Genomic DNA, 20,568 nt, shown 5'->3' with positions numbered 1-20,568 from the left:
GACTATGTCATTGTCAACCTCGTTGGTCCTCTTCCCCCATCCGTGTTTCACGCATCTCCTTACTGTGGTGGACAGTATCACCAGATGGCCAGAGGTCATCCCCCTAGTATCGACAACAGCGCAGACGTGGCTTGTACATTCATCAGCACCTGGGTAGCTTGATTTGGCACCCCATTTCATATTTTCTCTGAGGGTGGCTCCCAGTTCACATCAGACCTCTAGGCTGCAATGGCCCAGAGCCTTGGTGTTAGGCTACATCACACTACGGCATATCAGCCACAGTCCAATGGCCCATGTGAGCGGTTTCACCACTCCTTAAAGGCTGCTCTGAGAGCTTCCCTGACTGATGATGAGATCGTCTCCCATGGGCCCTGCTGGGGCTCAGCACAGCTCCAAAAGAGGTCCTACAGTAGTCCGCGGTTGAATTGGAATATGGACAATCGTTACGAGTGCCAGGTGATTTCATTCCTGACACCATCAACGCCTGCTCGGCCTCAACAGCATTCCACCCTCCCCAGTAAATTCAATTCCTTTTTGCTTATTCCTACCTCCCATCATGGCATACAGCACTCTTGGGTTCGTTTGTTTCTGTCTGCCATGGTGCACAGCAACATCCCCTTAGGCCCCCTTACAATGGTCCATTCCGCATTTTGGAACAGAGAGAAAAGACTTTTATCATAGATAAGAGGGGTCAACCTGAACTGTTTCAGTAGATCGCTTTAAACCGGCGCACCAAGATTTGGGGTATTCCGTTGCCACGCCCCTGGTGTCATAACATGACCATGAGTGTGTCTACACACCACAGACGAGCCAGAGGCGCCTGCTGTTCCTCCAGCTATGCAACATAGTTCCTGAGCCGGGCAGCTCGTCCACACTTCAGACAGGCTCACAGTGCCAGTTTTAGTGAATTCTGTGGGGGCCTGTGTAGGGTAATGTAATTGGGAGAAATGTACAGAATTCACACCCACTGACATTGAGTTGGGTTTCACTTTAAGAGGCTGGTTTTACGTGATGACGTCATTACATAATGTGCACTTTTGTGTTCGGGTATTGGAACTCAATAAAATGTGTTACAGTTTTCCTTAAACATAAAACGCCTCACTTCATTCTATTTGCAAAAATCTACATTATCAGACTACTGAACGGTTCCCTACAGTGATAAAATTGACCCTTGACTTCATCTGCCTGGTTACGACTTTGCACCTTATTGTTTACCTGCACTGCACTTTGTAACTGTTACACTTTATTCTGCATTGTGCCAAGGTACAGTGACAGTATTAAATGGAGGACCATTGACGAGGGAAGGGTTAGATTGATCTTAGAAATAGGTTGAAAGGTCAGCATAACATGAGCCGAAGGGCTTGTACAGTGCTGTATTCAATTTCAGGACCAGAAGGCCTGAGTTGTAAGGAGAGGTTGGCCAGGTTAGGTCTTTATCCTTGGAGAGTCCAGTTGACTGGCAGACTGTCCATACAGGTCAGTTCATTACACAGTGCACTGAAGTAGTGCAAGCTAAAACAATACCAGAATGCAGAATAAGGTGCCCGTCCTTTTAAACCTTGCCTGCACTTTTTTGTGTTTAACCACCTCTTTTGTATAACAGGGTGACCCAAACGGTACACAGTACTCCCAAGTGCGACCTCACCAAGAACTTGTACAGCTGTAACATAATGTCCCAAATGCCCTGGCAATTGAAGGCCAGCATCCTAAATGCCTTTTCTGCCGCTCTGTCTATCTGTGATGCTGTAAACCATAAGACATGAGAGCAGAATTAGGCCATTTAGCCCATCGAGTCTGCTTTGCCATTTGTCATGTCTGTATCCATTTCCCCCCTCAACCCCATGCTCTTGCCTTCTTCCCCTAATCTATAATACAAACTAGGCACTTGTTCTCCTCAGCCCCTCTGTTCCATTGCACTCCCTAATGCCCTACCATTCATAGTATAAGCCATCCTGGTTTGACTTTCAACTCTCACATTTCCATATTGACTAAGTTCCCTATTTTGCTCCCTTATTCTATTTTTAAGTACTGTTGAGGGGGGCGGCCTACCTGGAGGAAGCAACAGTGGCCGTGCCTCTAGCAGAGTGTCTGGCCCTGTGATTCAGAAGGGTAGGGAAAGGAAGAGGATGGCAGCAGTGATAGCGACTGTATAGTTAGGGGGTCAGACAGGCGATTCTGTGGACGCAGAAAAGAAGCATGGATGGTAGTTTGCCTCCCAGGTGCCAGGGTCTGAGATGTTTCTGATCGCGTCCACAATATCCTGAAGTGGGAAGGAAAATAGCTGGTACATATTAGTACCAACGGCATAGGCAGGAAGAGGGAGGAGATCCTGAAAGCAGACCACATGGAGATAGGAAGGAAGTTGAGAAGTAGGACCACAAAGGTAGTCGTCTCGGGATTACTGCCTGTGCCATGTGACAGTGAGAATAGGAATAGAATGAGGTGGGGGATAAATGCGTGGCTGGGGGATTGGAACAGGGGCAGGGATTCAGATTTCTGGATCATTGGGACCTCTTTTGTGCAGGGGTGACCTGTACAAAAAGGACAGGTTGCTGTTGAATCCCAGGGGGACCAATATCCTGGCAGGGAGGTTTGCAAAGGCTATTGGGGAGAGTTTAAACTAGAATTGCTGGAAGGTGGGAACCAAACTGAAGAGATGGAGGAAGAGGCCGTTGGCTCACATATAGAGAGAGCCTGGAGACAATGCAAAAAGGAGGATAGGCAGATGAATGAGAAGGGATGTGTTCAGACTGATAGTTTGAGATGTGTCTCTTTTAATGCAAGGAGTATTATGAACAAAGCGGATGAGCTTAGAGCGTGGATCAGCACTTGGAGCTATGATGTTGTGGCCATTACAGAGACTTGGATGGCTCAGGGGCAGGAATGGTTTCTTTGAGTGCCAGGCTTTAGATGTTTCAGAAAGGACCGGGAGGGAGGCAAAAGAGGTGGGGGCGTGGCACTGTTGATCAGAGAGAGTGTCACGGCTGCAGAAAAGGAGGAAGGCATGGAGGGATTGTCTATGGAGTCTCTGTGGGTGGATGGTAGGAACAGGAAGGGATCAATAACTCTACTGGGTGTTTTTTATAGACCACTCAATAGTAACAGGGATATCGAGGAGCAGATAGGGAGACAGATTCTGGAAAGGTGTAATAATAACAGGGTTGATATGGTGGGAGATTTTACTTTCCCAAATATCGATTGGCATGTCCCCAGAGTGAGGGATTTAGATGGGGTGGAGTTTGTTGGGTGTGTTCAAGAAGGTTTCTTGACACAATACATAGATAAGCCTACAAGAGGAGAGCTGTACTTGATCTGGTATTGGGAAACGAACCTGGTTAGGTGTCATATCGCTCAGTGGGAGAGCATTTTGGAGATAGTGATCACAATTCTATCTCCTTTACCATAGCATTGGAGAGGGAAAGGAACAGACAAGTTAGGAAAGTGTTTAATTAGAGTAAGGGGAAATATGAGACTATCAGGCAGGAAATTGGAAGCATAAATTGGCCACAGATGTTCTCAGGAAAATGTACGGAAGAAATGTGGCAAATGTTCAGGGGATATTTGCGTGGGGTTCTGCATAGGTACATTTCAGTGAGACAGGGAATGGATGGTAGGTTACAGGAACCGTGGTGTACAAAGGCTGTTGCAAATCTAGTCAAGAAGAAAAGAAGATCTTATGAAAGTTTCAAAACACTAGGTAATGATAGAGATCTAGAAGATTATCAGGCTAGCAGGAAGGAGCTTAAGAAAGAAATGAGGAGAGCCAGAAGGGGCCATGAGAAGGCCTTGGCAGACAGGATTAAGGAAAACCCCAAGGCATTCTACGAGTACGTAAAGAGCAAGAGGATGAGACGTGCGAGAATAGGACCAATCAAGTGTGATAGTGGAAAAGTGTGTATGGAACCGGAGGAGATCGCAGAGGTACTTAATGAGTACTTTGTTTCAGTATTCACTACGGAAAAGGATCTTGGCGATTGTAGGGATGACTTACAGTGGACTGAAAAGCTTGAGCATGTAGATATTAAGAAAGAGGATGTGCTGGAGCTTTTGGAAAGCATCAACTTGGATAAGTCTCCGGGACCGGACGAGATGTACCCCAGGCTACTGTGGGAGGCGAGGGAGTTTAGGAGCCGAGAGGTAATGTTGCAGCTATATAGGAACCTGGTCAGACCCCACTTGGAGTACTGTGCTCAGTTCTGGTCACCTCTCTATAGGAAGGATGTGGAAACCATAGAAAGGGTGCAGAGGAGATTTACAAGGATGTTGCCTGGATTGGGGAGCATGCCTTATGAGAATAGGTTGACTGAACTGGGCCTTTTCTCCTTGGAGCGACAGAGGATGAGAGGTGACCTGATAGAGGTGTATAAGATGATGAGAGGCATTGATCGTGTGGATAGTCAGAGGCTTTTTCCCAGGGCTGAAATGGCTAGCATGAGAGGGCACAAGTTTAAGGTGCTTGGAAGTAGGTACAGAGGAAAATACAGGAGTAGGTTTTTTTTACGCAGAGAGTGGTGAGTGCGTGGAATGGGCTGTCGGCGATAGTGATGCAGGCGGATATGATAGGGTCTTTTAAGAGACTCGGACAGGTACATGGAGCTTTGAAAAGTAGAGGGCTATGGGTAACCCTAGGTAATTTCTAAAGTAAGGACATGTTCGGCACAGCTTTGTGGACCGAAGGGCCTGTATTGTGCTAACAACAGGAATTCTGCAGATGCTGGAAATTCAAGCAACACACATCAAAGTTGCTGGTGAACACAGCAGGCCAGGCAGCATCTCTAGGAAGAGGTACAGTCAACGTTTCAGGCCGAGACCCTTCGTCAGGACTAACTGAAGGAAGAGTTAGTAAGAGATTTGAAAGTGGGAGGGGGAGGGGGAGATCTGAAATGATAGGAGAAGACAGGAGGGGGAGGGATAGAGCCAAGAGCTGGACAGGTGATTGGCAAAGGGGATATGAGAGGATCATGGGACAGGAGGTCCGGGGAGAGAGACAAGGTGGGGGTAACCCAGAGGATGGGCAAGGGGTATATTCAGAGGGACAGAGGGAGAAAAAGGAGAGTGAGAGAAAGAATGTGTGTATAAAAATAAATAACGGATGGGGTATGAGGGGGAGATGGGGCATTAGTGGAAGTTAGAGAAGTCAGTGTTCATACCATCAGGTTGGAGGCTACCCAGATGGAATATAAGGTGTTCCTCCAACCTGAGTGTGGCTTCATCTTTACAGTAGAGGAGGCCGTGGATAGACATGTCAGAATGCGAATGGGATGTGGAATTAAAATGTGTGGCCACTGGGAGATCCTGCTTTCTTTGGCGGACAGAGCGTAGGTATTCAGCAAAGTGGTCTCCCAGTCTGAGTCGGGTCTCACCAATATATAGAAGGCCACATCGGGAGCACCGGACGCAGTATATCACCCCAGCCAACTCACGGGTGAAGTGTTGCCTCACCTGGAAGGACTGTCTGGGGCCCTGAATGGTGGTAAGGGAGGAAGTGTAAGGGCATGTGTAGCACTTGTTCTGCTTACAAGGATAAGTGCCAGGAGGGAGATCAGTGCGGAGGGATGGGGAAACGAATTGACAAGCGAGTCACGTAGGGAGCGATCCCTGCGGAAAGCGGAGGGGGGGAGGGAAAGATGTGCTTACTGATGGGATCCCATTGGAGGTGGCAGAAGTTACGGAGAATAATATGTTGGACTCGGAGGCTGGTGAGGTGGTAGGTGAGGACTAGGGGAACCCTATTCCTAGTGGGGTGGCAGGAAGATGGAGTGAGAGCAGATGTGCGTGAAATGGGGAGATGCATTTGAGAGCAGAGTTGATGGTGGAGGAAGGGAAGCCCCTTTCTTTAAAAAAGGAGGACATCTCCCTCGTCCTGGAATGAAAAGCCTCATCCTGAGAGCAGATGCGGCGGAGACGGAGGAATTGCGAGAAGGGGATGGCATTTTTGCAAGAGACAGGGTGAGAAGAGGAATAGTCCAGATAGCTGTGAGAGTCAGTAGGCTTATCGTAGACATCAGTGGATAAGCTGTCTCCAGGGTTAGAGACAGAAAGATCTAGAAAGGGGAGGGAGGTGTCGGAAATGGACCAGGTAAACTTGAAGGCAGGGTGAAAGTTGGAGGCAAAGTTAATAAAGTCAACGAGCTCAGCATGCGTGCAGGAAGCAGCGCCAATGCAGTCATCGATGTCCCTATATACTTCCATCCCCCATCAGGAAGGTCTCAAAGCTCTCCGCTTCTTTTTGGATTCCAGACCTAATCAGTTCCCCTCTACCACCGCTCTGCTCTGTCTAGCGGAATTAGTCCTTACTCTTAATAATTTCTCCTTTGGCTCCTCCCACTTCCTCCAAACTAAAGGTGTAGCTATGGGCACCCGTATGGGTCCTAGCTATGCCTGCCTTTTTGTTGGCTTTGTGGAACAATCCATGTTCCAAACCTATTCTGGTATCTGTCCCCCACTTTTCCTTCGCTACATCGACGACTGCATTGGCGCTGCTTCCTGCACACATGCTGAGCTCGTTGACTTTATTAACTTTGCCTCCAACTTTCACCCTGCCCTCAAGTTTACCTGGTCCATTTCTGACGCCTCCCTCCCCTTTCTAGATCTTTCTGTCTCTATCTATGGAGACAGCTTATCCACTGATGTCTACTATAAGCCTACTGACTCTCACAGCTATCTGGACTATTCCTCTTCTCACCCTGTCTTTTGCAAAAACGCCATCCCCTTCTCACAATTCTTCCGTCTCCGCCGCATCTGCTCTCAGGATAAGGCTTTTCATTCCAGGACGAGGGAGATGTCCTCCTTTTTTAAAGAAAGGGACTTCCCTTCCTCCACTATCAACTCTGCTCTCAAATGCATCTCCCCCATTTCACGCACATCTGCTCTCACTCCATCCTCCTGCCACCCCACTAGGAATAGGGTTCCCCTGGTCCTCACCTACCACCCCACCAGCCTCCGGGTCCAACATATTATTCTCCGTAACTTCCGCCACCTCCAACGGGATCCCACCACTAAGCACATCTTTCCTTCCCCCCCCCCCACGCTTTCCGCAGGGATCGCTCCCTACGCGACTCCCTTGGCCATTCGTCCCCCCCCCATCCCTCCCCACTGATCTCCCTCCTGGCACTTGTCCTTGTAAGTGGAACAAGTGCTACACATGCCCTTACACTTCCTCCCTTACCACCATTCAGTGAGGCGACACTTCACCTGTGAGTCGGCTGGGGTGATATACCGTGTCCGGTGCTCCCAATGTGGCCTTCTATATATTGGCGAGACCCGATGCAGACTGGGAGACCGCTTTGCTGAACACCTACGCTCTGTCTGTTAGAGAAAGCAGGATCTCCCAGTGGCCACACATTTTAATTCCGCATCCCATTCGCATTCTGACATGTCTATCCACGGCCTCCTCTACTGTCAAGATGAAGCCACACTCAGGTTGGAGGAACAACACCTTATATTCCATCTGGGTAGCCTCCAACCTGATGGCATGAACAGTGACTTCTCTAACTTCCGCTAGGCCCTACCTCCCCCTCGTACCCCATCCGTTATTTATTTTTATACACACATTCTTTCTCTCACTCTCCTTTTTCTCCCTCTGTCCCTCTGACTATACTCCTTGCCCATCCTCTGGGTTCCCTTGTCTTTCTCCCTGGACCTCCTGTCCCATGATCCTCTCATATCCCCTTTGCCAATCACCTGTCCAGCTCTTGGCTCCATCCCTCCCCCTCCTGTCTTCTCCTATCATTTTGGATCTCCCCCTCCCCCTCCCACTTTCAAATCTCTTACTAACTCTTCCTTCAGTTAGTCCTGATGAAGGGTCTCGGCCTGAAACGTCGACTGCACCTCTTCCTAGAGATGCTGCCTGGCCTGCTGCGTTCACCAGCAACTTTGATGTGTGTTGCCTGTATTGTGCTGTAGGTTTTCTATGTTTCTATGTTTATTCTTTAGGCAGCTTTAGGAAGTAAGGTGAAAATAAATCCAAGGGTTTCTACAGTTATATAAATAGCAAAAGGATAGTGAGGGGTAAAATTGGTCCCTTAGAGAATCAGAGTGGACGACTATGTGCGGAGCCAAAAGAGATGAGGGAAATTTTGAACAATTTCTTTTCTTCGGTATTCACTAAGGAGAAGGATATTGAATTGTGTAAGGTAAAGGAAACAAGAAGGGTAGTTATGGAAAGTATGAGGATTAAAGAAGAGGAAGTACTGGCGCTTTTAAGGGATATAAAAGTGGATAAGTCTCCGGGTCCGGACAAGGTATTCCCTAGGACAGCTTGAGGGAAGTTAGTGTGGAAATAGCAGGGGCTCTGACAGAAATATTTCAAATGTCATTAGAAACGGGGTTGGTGCCGGAGGATTGGCGTATTGCTCATGTGGTTCCATTGTTTAAAAAGGGTTCTAAGAGTAAACCTAGCAATTATCGGCCTGTGAGTTTGATGTCAGTGGTGGGTAAATTGATGGAAAATATGCTTAGAGATGGTATGTATAATTATCTGGATAGACAGGGTCTGATTAGGAACAGTTAACATGGATTTGTGCATGGAAGGTCATGTTTGACAAATCTTATTGAATTTTTTGATGAGGTTACTAGGAAAGTTGACCAGGGTAAAACGGTGGATGTTGTCTATATGGACTTCAGTAAGACCTTTGACAAGGTTCTACATGGAAGGTTAGTTAGGAAGGTTCAATCATTAGACATTAATATCAATGTAGTAAAATGGATTCAGCAGTGGCTGGATCGGAGATGCCAGAGAGTAGTGGTGGATAACTGTTTGTCAGATTGGAGGCCGGTGACTAGTGGTGTGCCTCAGGGATCTGTACTGGGTCCAGTGTTGTTTGTCATATATATTAATGGTCTGGATGAAGGGGTGGTAAATTGGATTAGTAAGTATGCAGATGATACTAAGATAGGTGGCGTTGCGGATAATGAAGTAGGTTTTCAAAGCTTGCAGAGAAATTTAGGCCAGTTAGAAGAGTGGGCTGAAAGATGGCAGATGGAGTTTAATGCTGAAAAATGTGAGGTGCTACATTTTGGTAGGAGTAATCAAAATAGGACATACATGGTAAATGGTAGGGCATTGAAGAATGCAGTAGAACAGAGGGATCTAGGAATAATGGTGCATAGTTCCCTGAAGGTGGAATCTCATGTGGATAGGGTGGTGAAGAAAGCTTTTGGTATGCTGGCCTTTATAAATCAGAGCATTGAGTATAGGAGTTGCGATGTAATGTTGAAATTGTACAAGGCATTGGTGAGGCCAAATTTCGAGTATTGTGTACAGTTCTGGTCACCGAATTATAGGAAAGATATCAATAAGATTGAGAGAGTACAGAGGAGGTTTACTAAAATGTTGCCTGGGTTTCATCTAAGTTACAGAGAAAGGTTGAACAAGTTAGGTCTTTATTCTTTGGAGTGTAGAAGGTTGAGGGGGGACTTGACAGAGGTATTTAAAATTATGAGGGGGATAGATAGAGTTGACGTGGATAGGCTTTTTCCATTGAGACTGGGGGAGATTCAAACAAGAGGACATGAGTTGAGAGTTAAAGGGCAAAAGTTTAGGGGTAACATGAGGGGGAACTTCTTTACTCAGAGTGTGGTAGCTGTGTGGAACGAGCTTCCAGCAGAAGGGCTGAGGCAGGTTCGATGTTGTCATTTAAAGTTAAATTGGACAGCTATATGGACAGGAAATGAATGGAAGGTTATGGACTGAGTGCAGGTCGGTGGGACTAGGTGAGAGTAAGAGTTCGGCACGGACTAGAAGGGCCGAGATGGCCTGTTTCCGTGCTGTAATTGTTATATGGTTACGTGGTTATTCTCTACTGTTTTGTGTCACCATCATCTTGTGTTTTGTCCTGTCCACAGGTGCAGGAGCCTGGATGAAAGTTGGGATGTGCTGGAGACCGGTGTTCAAAGCGTGTGGAAATGCTAGCGGCGAGAGAGCACCATTGCTGCTGTATTCCAGTCTAGAGGAGCTGAAGGAGCTGGAGTACCTCAGGTTTCAGGTGCAGACTCTCCAACAGCAGATCCACATTCAAACGGTGAGGTACTCTTCCCACTCCATTCAGATACCTTACCTTATGCACTTGCAATCATGAAATAAATTAAAGCTTTGCTTGTCACATGTACATCAAAATTTACAGTGAAATGCGTCATTTGTGTTTGTGACCAACACAGGCCGAGAACGTGCTGGGGGCAGCCACAAGTGTCACCACACTTCCGAGCCAACATAGCTGTTCACAACTTACTAACCCTAACCCGTACGTCTTTAGAATGTGAGCGGACACCGCGGAGCGCCTGGAGGAAACCTGTACGGTCACGCAGAGAACATACAAACTCCCTTAACAGACAGTGGCAGGAATTGAACCCTGATCGCTGACGCTATAAAGCGTTACGCTAACTGCTCCACCGCCGTGCCACCTGTATCAATAAGTAAATAGTACATAATCCCAAATAATTCTGGCAGTTCATCTTCCTGAGGAAGTAGCCAAACATTGTGCCATACAGCCTGTTGAATGTGTTGCTGTGTGTGCCAATCAGGGCAGTTCCAGTTCTTAAAGCAGCTATTAACAACTCTGAGACTTTGGCTGACACATGGATAGAATCGCTCTTAGCTGTTGATTACCAGGCTGCTTTCTGCAGTTTAACCCAGGTAGTGCGCAGGGGCACCCACTCCTGGTGGTGGAAAATCAAATTATTGCGCTCTCAGTCAGGTGCTGACAGGGGACAGATTTTCTGTGCTTTCGTCAGTCACAGAGTGGTACAGCATGGATACAGGCCTCCCAGCCTAACCAGTTCGTGCCGAGCATTGGGCCCACGCAGTTAGTCCACCTTACCTGTGTTCAACCCACATCCCTCCAGTCACCGCCCCTTCTTAAATGGTACTGTTATACCCACCTCATTCACTTGCCCTGGCAGCACGTAGATTACCCCAACAGACTCACAGGTGAAGTGACTGTTCAGGGTCCTGAATGGCAGCGAGGGAGGAGGTGTAGGGGCAGGTGTAGCACTTGTTGCGCTAACAAGGATAAGTGTCAGGAGAAAAATCAGCGGGGAGAACTGAATGGAAGCAATCGCCATGGAAAGCAGAAGGTAGGGGGAGGGAAAGATGTGCTTGCTGGTGGGAACCTGCTGGAGATGGCAGAAGTTATGGAGAATTATGTGCTGGACGTGGAGGCTTGTGGGGTGGTGGGTGAGGACAAGAGGAACCCTATCCCTGGTGGAGTGCCGGGAGGATGGGATTAGGGCAGACGTGCACAAAATGGAAGAGATGTAGTTGAGACCTCCTGCGGTACTTATCCTTGCAAGTGGAACAAGTGCTACATCTACCCCCTCACCTCCTCCCTCACAACCATTCAGGACTCCAAACAGTCCTTCCAGGTGAGGTGATTTTTCACTTGTGAGTCTGTTGTGGTCATCTACTGTATCTGGTGCTCCCGGTGTGGCCTCCTGCATATTGGTGAAGACCGCCTTGCCAAGCACCTACGCTGCATCCACCAGAAAAAGCAGGATCTGCTGGTGGGCACCCATTTTAATTCCACTTCACATTCCCATTCCAATATGTCAGTCCATGGTCTCCTCTACTGTTGCGAGGAGGCCACACCCAAGCTGAAGGAGAACACCTTATATTCTCTCTTGGTAGCTTCCAACCTGATGGCATGAACATTAATTTCTCGAACTTCCAGTGGTGGCCCCTGCCCTTCACCATTCCCCATTCCCCTTTTTCTCTCTCACCTTATCTCACCTGCCCATCACCTCTCTCTGCTCCTCCCCCTTTTCTTACTTCCACAGCCTTCTGTCCTCTTCTATCAGATTACCCCTTCTCCAGCCCTATATCTCTTTCACCAACCAACTTACCAGCTCGTGACTTCTTCCACCCCCACCCCAGTTTCACCTATCATCTTGTGTTTCTTCCTCCCCTCCTCCCACCTTCTTACTCTGATGTCTCATCTTTTTTTCTCCAGTCCTGATGAAGGGTCTCGTCCTGAAACATTGACTGTACTCTTTTCCATAGATGCTGCCTGGCCTGCTGAATTCCTCTAACATTTTGTCTGTGTTGTTAGGATTTCCAGCATTTGCAGATTTTCTCATTTGTTATTGGAGTAAATCTATTCCCCCTAGATTTGGACTCTCCTATCCGAGGGGAAAGAAAGATACAGAGAGACAGAGCAACAAGAAGAGAGAGAATGCAGCGTCCCAGAATCTCAGAAATACTCTTCCAATGTGCTACAGTTGCACAGCAATTAGCTTAACCATTGACAGCCCCAGCTGTAATTCTGACTGCTTCCTGTGAAGAGTTCGTGACTGTGGGTCACCAGCGATCACTGATAAGGGTTCATTTCTCACTGCTGTCTATATTCCCCTCATGACTGCATGGGTTTCCTCTGGGTGCTCCAGTTTCCTCCCATATTTCAAAGACATGTCGGTTTCAGACATACGAACGTAGGGATTAATAGGTTGTGGGCATGCGATGATGGCATGAGAAGCACGGTGAGACTTGCTGGGCTGCCTCCAGCACATCCCTGGACAACGTTGGCCCCTTGATACACCTTCTCCCTCACGACCATTCAAGGCCCCAAACAGTCACTTCACCTGTGAGTCTGTTGTGGTCATCTACTGTACCTGGTGCTCCCAGTGTGGCCTCCTGCATATCGGTGAAGACTGCTTCGCCAAGCACCTATGCTCCGTCCACCAGAAAAAGCAGGATCTCCCAATGGCCACCCATTTTAATTCCACTTCACATTCCCATTCCAACGTGTCAGTCCATGGCCTCCTCTACTGTCACTATGAGGTCCACTCTGGTTGGAGGAGCAACACCTTAACTCCATTTGAGTAGCCTCCAATCTGATGGCATGAACATCAATTTCCTCAAACTTCTGGTAATGGCCCCCACCCCTCCTTCACTATTCTCCAACACACATCAAAGTTGCTGGTGAACACAGCAGGCCAGGCAGCATCTCTAGGAAGAGGTACAGTCGATGTTTCGGGCCGAGACCCTTCGTCAGGACTAACTGAAGGAAGAGCTAGTCAGAGATTTGAAAGTGGGAGGGGGAGATCTGAAATGATGGGAGAAGGCAAGAGGGGGAGGAATGCAGCCAAGAGCTGGACAGTTGATTGGCAAAAGGGATACGAGGCTCGAGAAGGGAGAGGATCATGGACTGGGCGGTCTGGGGAGAAAGAAAGGGGCAGGGGAGTACCAGAGGAAGATGGGGATCAGGTAAAGAGTTATAGTGAAAGGGACAGAGAGAGAGAAAAAAAGGGAAACAATAAAAAATAGTAAATAAATAAAGGGAGGTGGGGCATTACCGGAAGTTTCAGAAGTCAATGTTCATGCCATCAGGTTGGAGACGAAATATAAGGTGTTCCTCCAACCTGAGTGTCCTCAACTGTCAAGATGAGAGTGACAGGTCAGGCCAAGACCTTTCATCAGAACTGGAGAACAAAGATGAGAAGGTGGGAGAGAGGCCGAAGAGTACAAATCATTGGGTGAAACGTGAGACAAACGTTGAATGGGGTTGTGAGGATCAGTTAGAACTAGATCTATTTTTCAAAGTGATGAATGGGGGCACCGGGACAATCGATCACCAGCAGCCCCTCGGGACAAAAATTGTGCTTCTGAAATCTCTTGATATCGATTCCGCACGGGGAAAGAGCGAACCTCCCCCGTGTCCCCCTCACTCTCTCTTCCCCTCACTCTCTTCCCCCCTTACTCTCTCTCCCCCTTACTCTCCCCCTCTCCCTTACTCTCTCTTCCCCTCTGCGCTCTCCCCCTCTCCCATCTCCACTCTCTCCCCCCCTCCCTTACTTTCTCTCCCCCCTGCATTCTCCCTCCTCTCTCTCCCCTCTCCACTCTCTCCCCCCCTTACTCTCTCTCCCCTCTCTGCTCTCTCTCCCCCCTTGCCAAGGAGTGTGTGAGGTATGGGCTGCTGAGCCTTTCTACTTCACTGTCTTGCTAAGTCAATGTGCAGATGTGTGTGTGGGGCCAGCTTCAGTGTGTAAACAGCAAGTGTCTGACTTATTTCTCCTTCCCTCACAGGTCCTGATGGAGGAGTTGATTCCCCTCATTTCTGCACAGCAGCCCCCACCCCACCTGTATCGAGCAGCCTACTCCCTACTGTGTGAGGGGGGACAGCATTTCCCTGCATTAGTGTTGGATAATGTGTCTGACTAACACCCTACACTGGTCAGTTCCCAGCGGAGTTGGCATTTCTGATCCACCAACTGACTAAAAGACCTGTGGACGGACCCATTGACCCACCAACAGATTAACGAATGTCACTGGCCGATCCACCAACCCACAGACCTACCAACAGACTAACCTGCAGACAAGGCCAGCTCATGGAGGACAGAGCCTGGGAGACGTGAGCAGCAGGTCAGGCAAGTGGGAAACTTTACAGACAGATGGAGGATTCTAGCCAGGGGTTTGTGCCTGTCACTTGTGTCAGAGAGGTCATATGTTCAGCAACCTGAACCTGGATCAGCGGGATTCACCTGCACCACAGAGAGGGGTGTTGCTCCAATAGAATCACCGGCTTCTGGACCGCTCTCATCCTGCTGGATCATCCCCACTCCAGGTGGCCCATTCACCTGCTCCATGTACCCCACAGAGTCACCCCTTCTCCTTCCTACTTGCCCCATCCCCACCCGCACAGAATCATCCTGCTTTGTTTTACAAACAACAAAAGTTTATTCACACAAAAATAAATGAAATGTAAACATCAAGTGTTGTTTGGAGAACAAGATGGAGAACAAATTCAAATTAAAACCTGATTATTACTGTCCGTAAAACAGCCAGTTCCCTGGGGAGGCCCACTGTTCACCGAAACCTCCCCCCCTCCTCCCCCCGGTACCAGTTGTGACCACATGCACCCTCTCCAAGGACACCCAGACTTTGCTGGTAAAGAATACCATCAGATCAGTAGAAAGATGTGACCTGGGATTAGAAGATGTTGAATCCTTGTGGGTTGAGTTAAGAAAGTGCAAGGGTAAAAGGCCGTTATACAGGCACCACAGATTGCAACACGAAATAGAAAAGACATGTCAAAGGGGTAATGTTATGATGGTCATAGGAGATTTCAGCATGCAGGTCAATTGGGAAAATCAGGTAGGAAGTGGATCTCAGAGTGAGTTTGTTGAATACATATGAGATGACTATTTAGAGCAGTTTGTCGTTGAGCCTACTAGGGGATCAGCTATACTTAAAATGGAAGTGATTAGGGAGCTTAAGGTAAAAGAACCCTTAGGAGGCAGTGATCACAATATGATTGAGTTCAATTTGAAATTTGATAGGGTGAAAGTAAAGTCTAATGTAACAGTATTTCAGTGGAGTAAAGGTAATACATTGGTATGAGAGTGAGTTGGCCAAAGTAAATTGGTAGGAGATGCTGGCAGGGATGACAGCAGGGCAGCAATGGTGTGAGTTCCTGGAAAAAATGAGGAAGGTGCAGGATAGATGTTATCCAAGTATGAAGAAATACTCAAATGGCAAAATAGTACAATCACAGCTGACATGGGAAGTCAAAGCTAATGTAAAAGCAAAAGAGAGAGCATACAACAAAGCAAAAATTAGTGGGAAGATAGAGGATTGGAAAGCTTGTAAAACCCTACAGAGAGCAACTAAAAAAATCATTAGGAGTGAAAGAATGAAATATGGAATCAAGCTAGCAAACAATATGAAGGTGGATAGTAAAAGCTTTTCAAGTATGTAAAAAAGTAAGAGAGATGAGAGTGGATATAGGACCACTAGAAAATAAGGCTGGAGAAATAATAATGGGGGACAAGGAGATGGCAGATGAACTAAGTGAGTATTTTGCATCAGTCTTCACTGTGGAAGACACTAGCAGTGTGCCAGATGTTGAAGTTTGTGAGGGAAGAGAAGTGAGGCAGTTACTATTACAAGGGAGAAGGTGCTCAAAAAGCTGAAAGACCTAGGGGCCAGATGAACTGCAGCCAAAGATTTTGAAAGAGGTAGCGGTAGAGATTATGGAGGCATTTGCAATAATCTTCCTAAAACTATTGAACTCTCCTAAAACTATTGAACTCTTGCATGGTGCCAGAGGACTGGAAAATTGCAAACGTCAGTCCACTCTTTAAGAAAGGAGGAAGGCAACAGAAAGGAAATTGTAGACCAGTTAGCCTGACCTCAGTGGTTAGGAAGATGTTAGAGCCAATTATCAAGGTTGAGTCTATGGAGCACTTGGTGACACAGGGCAAGATCAGCATGCTTTCCTTGAGGGAAAATCTTGCCTGACAAACCTGTTGGAATTCTTTGAGGAGATTACAAGTAGGATGGATGAAGGGAATGTAGTGGATTTTGTATATTTGGACTTTCAGAAGGCCTTCGACAAAGTACCACACAGGCTGCTTACCAAGTTAAGAGCCCATGTCATTACAGGAATGTTACTGGCATAGTTAGAGCATTGGCTGATTGGAAGAGGCAGCAAGGGGGAATAAAAGGATCCTTTTCTGATGGCTGCCAGTGTCTAGTGGTGTTCCGCAGGAATCAGTTTGCAGATGATATGAGGATTGGTGGAGAGGCAGGTGGTCTTGAAGAAACAGGTAGGCTGCAGAACAACTTAGACAGAATTAGGAATGGGCAAGAAAATGGCAAATGAAATACAATGTTGGAAAATGCATAGTCATGCACTTCGGCAGTAGAAATAAATGTGCAGACTGTTTTCTAAACGGAGAAAATCCAAAAATTCTCAAATGTAAAGGGACTTAGGAGTCCTTGTGCAGAACACCCTAAACGTTTACTTGCAAGTAGAGTTGGTGGTGAGGAATGCAAATGCAATGTTAGCATTCATTTCAAGAGGTCTAGAATACAAGAGCAGGGATGTGATGCTGAGGCTTTATCAGGCACTGGTGAGGCCTCACCTTGAGTATTATGAACAGTTTTGGGCTCCTCATTTAAGAAAAGATGTGCTGGTATTGGAGAGGATTCAGAGGATATTCACATCTATGATTCCGGGAATGAAAGGATTATCATACAAGCAACATTTTGTAGCTCTGGGTCTGTACTTGTTGGAATTTAGAAGGATGAGGGGGATCTCATTGAAACCTTTCAAATGTTGAAAGGTCTAGACAGAGTAGATGTGGAAAGGATGTTTCCCATGGTGGGGGAGTCTAGGACAAGAAGGCACAACCTCAGGATAGAGGGGTGTTCATTTAAAACAGAGATGCAGAGGAATTTCTTTAGCGAAAGGGTGCTGAATTTATGGAATTTGTTACCACAGGCAGCTCTGTAGGCCAGATCGTTGGGTGTCTTTAAGGCAGAGCTTGATTGGTTCTTGATTGGACACAGTACCAAAGGTTACAGGGAGAAGGCTGGGGAATGAGACTGAGAGAGGGAAAACGGATCAGCCATAATTGAATGGTGAAGTAGACTAAATGAGCCAAATGGACTAATTCTGCTCTATGTCTTATAGTCTTATGGAATGTATCCCTGGAAAGGGGGCATTCAGTCAGCCAGTTCTGGCAGAGCTCCCGACTTCTGCTGCTTGGACTGGTGAATGGCCATCTTGGCCAGGCCCAGGAGCAAGCCTACCAGTAGATCCTCCGAACAACCTCTCGCATTCCATATATACATGGTAAACTGACTGCTCTCAGTCACAGAATGGACAGGTGGACGGGGTTCTCAATGAACCTGCTGAAAAACCTGTTGGAAATTACTGTCCAATGCAACACCTTCCACCCCAGGCCCCCAATTTACAGGGGAAAGACCGCAGTATGGGAACCTCCCCTACCACCGGATGGTAAAACAGACTGGCACAGCGCGTCTGGTTGGCAGACAAAGGCAAAGAAGTGAAAGGTGTGCAGGACCAGCCCATACAAAGGTGAGCAATTCTGACTGACCAGGTGCTAACACAGCCGGAACCCCTCCCCACTCCTGAGCTTCCTCAACACCATCATGATAGGATGGGGACCTGGCCCCCTCACAGTCAGAGCACCATGCCCCGCTGGCCCCGAAGCACCCTGACTGGATGTGACTAAACTCCATACCCGCAGCAGCTGGAGAAAGTGTGCCACCAGCACATGCCGTCTCAGAGGGTGCTTTGTGTACAGCTATCTGCTGGGTGCTCTCAGATGGCTACGTAACAGCACACCAGTGACTGTCCGCCCTCCACAATTGGAAGACTCGGGACTGCAGCAGAAACCCAATGCCTCCTATTGCCCCAAAGAAACCCACCAGCCTTCTTTGGATCCTGGAGACAAAATCAGTGGGTGAGACCAAAGGGACCAGCCGGTGCCAGATCAGGGAGGCAACCAGCTGATTTATTACTATCGTCCTTCCCAGGTATGAATTTGTGTGAAGTAGGCCTGACCAGCATCCCAGATGGGCAGAGACTTTTGTCTCTTAAGTTCCACCAGTTCACCGGTCAGGGCTCCTCAGTGGAGCTCAAGTGCACCCCGAGGTAGAGGAGGTGCATGGTGCTCCATGCCAAGGGTTTTAACCCCTCCAGCAGAGAGTCCGCCTACCAGTGACCCACTAAGAGGCCAGCACACTTTTCCCAGTTGACCCTTGCAGAGGATGTGGCCAAAAAGATCTGGCAGTCTCACATCTTCTGCAAGTCAATGGAGTCAGTGACCAAGAGGAGGATGTCATCAGCGTAAACCGAAAGGACAACCTCCATGGCTGGTTCGCATAAAACCAAACCCATCAACCTCTTCCAGAGAAGGCACAGGAACGGCTCCACACAAACAGAGTACACGGGGCCACTCTGACACAACCCTCCCAAAGCTCAAGGGTGCTGTCAAGGACCCACTGAAGGCATTCCACAGCAGCATATAACAGTTGGATGCATGCAGTCTCTCTAAAAGGTACTCATGGTCCACCCTGTCAAACATCTTTTCCTGGTCAAGGGGAGAGAAAGGCGACTGACAGATTGGCCTCTCAGGACAGGTGAATCACCCCAACCCCCACGCAACACATTCACCACCACCAGGGAGTGCAGAGATGTTCCCACAGACAACCCCCCCCCCCCCAGAGATTACCGCTGGATTACCCCTACCCACTGCCACCCTGCCAAATCACCCCTACTGGTGTGTGTAGAGCATAGTAAGCCTCCGCTTCCCTGGGTACAAGAGGGTGTGCATGATTTTCTGGCACAATAACATACTACGTCTCTGTGACAGCGGAGGCAGAGATCACAATCATTTCCACACACTACTGTAACTGCACAATATTTGTATGAGGAATCAACAATGACTCTGTTTACCGAGTTCACTTTTGTACAGTCAACTTTTATTAATAATCAGCCATGTTCCATTTGTGCTACGCGTGAGTGTATGTCTCTGTAACCATGGTTGTGACAGGTCATGAAATTTATTGTTTTGCAATAGCAATACATTGCAATATGTAAAGTTTACTATAAATTGAGAAATATAAATCTGAAGCTCAAATTCATTGTCATTCAACTGTACACATACTGCGAACGAAACAACATTCCTCCAGACCAAGATGCACAACCCCTATATGTAACTCACACACAACACATAAAATAATAATTTTAGTTCCTGATGTTTACAGTTACTGTTCTATAGATTTGCTAAGTATGCCTGCAGAAAAGAATCTCAGGGTTGTATGTGGTGATGTGTATGGACTTTGATAATAAAATTTACTTTGAATTTTGAATATTACCACAAATAAATTAACAAATAATGTGCATGTTCGGTACAAGTTCTAAAATAAACAGTGTAACACGTCTGGCACTTCATACGTGATGAGACTGATGAGATTCATACTTGGAGGCAGGGAGTTCAGTAGTCTCACAGCCTGGGGGAAGAAGCTGTTGTCCACGCTAACAGTTCTTGTCCTAATGTTACAGTACCACGTGCTTGATGGAAGGGTCAAAGAAATTTTTCAATGAATGGGAGAGATCACTGCTCCTGATAAATAGCTCTGATGGGTGGAAAGGAGACCCCGCTGATCCTCTCGGCGTCCCTCGCAATCCTTTGGAGGAACGTGGGGTGAAGGTGGGGGAGGAAGGAGCCTCACTTCAGAATTAGGATCAGGTTTATCATCACTGGCATGTGACGTGAAATTCGTTAGCAGCAGCAGTTCAATGTAATATAATATACTGCACAGAAGAGAGAAAAAAATAATAAGTAAATCAATTACTGTGTGTATTGTGAATAGATTTTTAAAAAACGTGCAAAAAACAGAAATACGGTATATTTATATTTAAAAAGTGAGGTAGTGTGCAAGGTTTCAATGTTCATTTAGGAATCGGATGGCAGGAGGGAAGAAGCTGTTCCTGAATCGCTGAGAGTGTGCCTTCAGGCTTCTGTACCTCCTACCTGATGGTAACAGTGAGAAAAGGACATGCCCTGGGTGCTGGAGGTTTTAATAATGGACGCTGCCTTCCTGAGACACCATTCCCTTAAGATCTCCTGGGTACTTTGTAGGCTAGTGCCCAAGATGGAGCTGACTAGATTCACAACCTTCTGCAGCTTCTTTTGGTCCTGTGCGCATCCCCCCGCCGCACCATACCAGACAGTGATGCAGCCTGTCAGAATGCTCTCCACACTACATCTATAGAAGTTTTTGAGTGTATTTTGCCAGAATCTCCTCAGAAAAGAAGACAC

The 20,568-nt window shown here is 47.4% G+C and overlaps 1 protein-coding gene and 1 non-coding gene across 2 annotated transcripts in view; one reads left to right on the top strand and one right to left on the bottom strand.

Annotated features, from left to right (window-relative positions):
* The window catches only part of LOC134352209 (tubulin epsilon and delta complex protein 2), a 32,012-nt gene extending 17,844 nt beyond the window's left edge, over positions 1-14,168 (top strand). Inside the window, exons 9-10 of the mRNA XM_063059505.1 lie at positions 9,847-10,022; positions 14,018-14,168. Of these exons, the coding sequence (XP_062915575.1) occupies positions 9,847-10,022; positions 14,018-14,152 (311 nt within the window). The 3' untranslated portion in view covers positions 14,153-14,168. The remainder of the gene's footprint in view (positions 1-9,846; positions 10,023-14,017) is intronic.
* Positions 13,543-13,668, bottom strand: LOC134352405 (U11 spliceosomal RNA). The gene has a single exon (XR_010019402.1). It is a non-coding gene; the product is annotated as a U11 spliceosomal RNA (small nuclear RNA).
* Positions 14,169-20,568: the final 6,400 nt, after the last annotated feature.

The sequence above is a fragment of the Mobula hypostoma genome, chromosome 9, assembly GCF_963921235.1.
Source record: "Mobula hypostoma chromosome 9, sMobHyp1.1, whole genome shotgun sequence".
In the NCBI taxonomy this organism is placed as follows: Eukaryota; Metazoa; Chordata; class Chondrichthyes; order Myliobatiformes; family Myliobatidae; genus Mobula; species Mobula hypostoma.
Note: the sequence above shows the minus strand (reverse complement) of the source record. Positions and strands in the feature narration are given on the sequence as shown.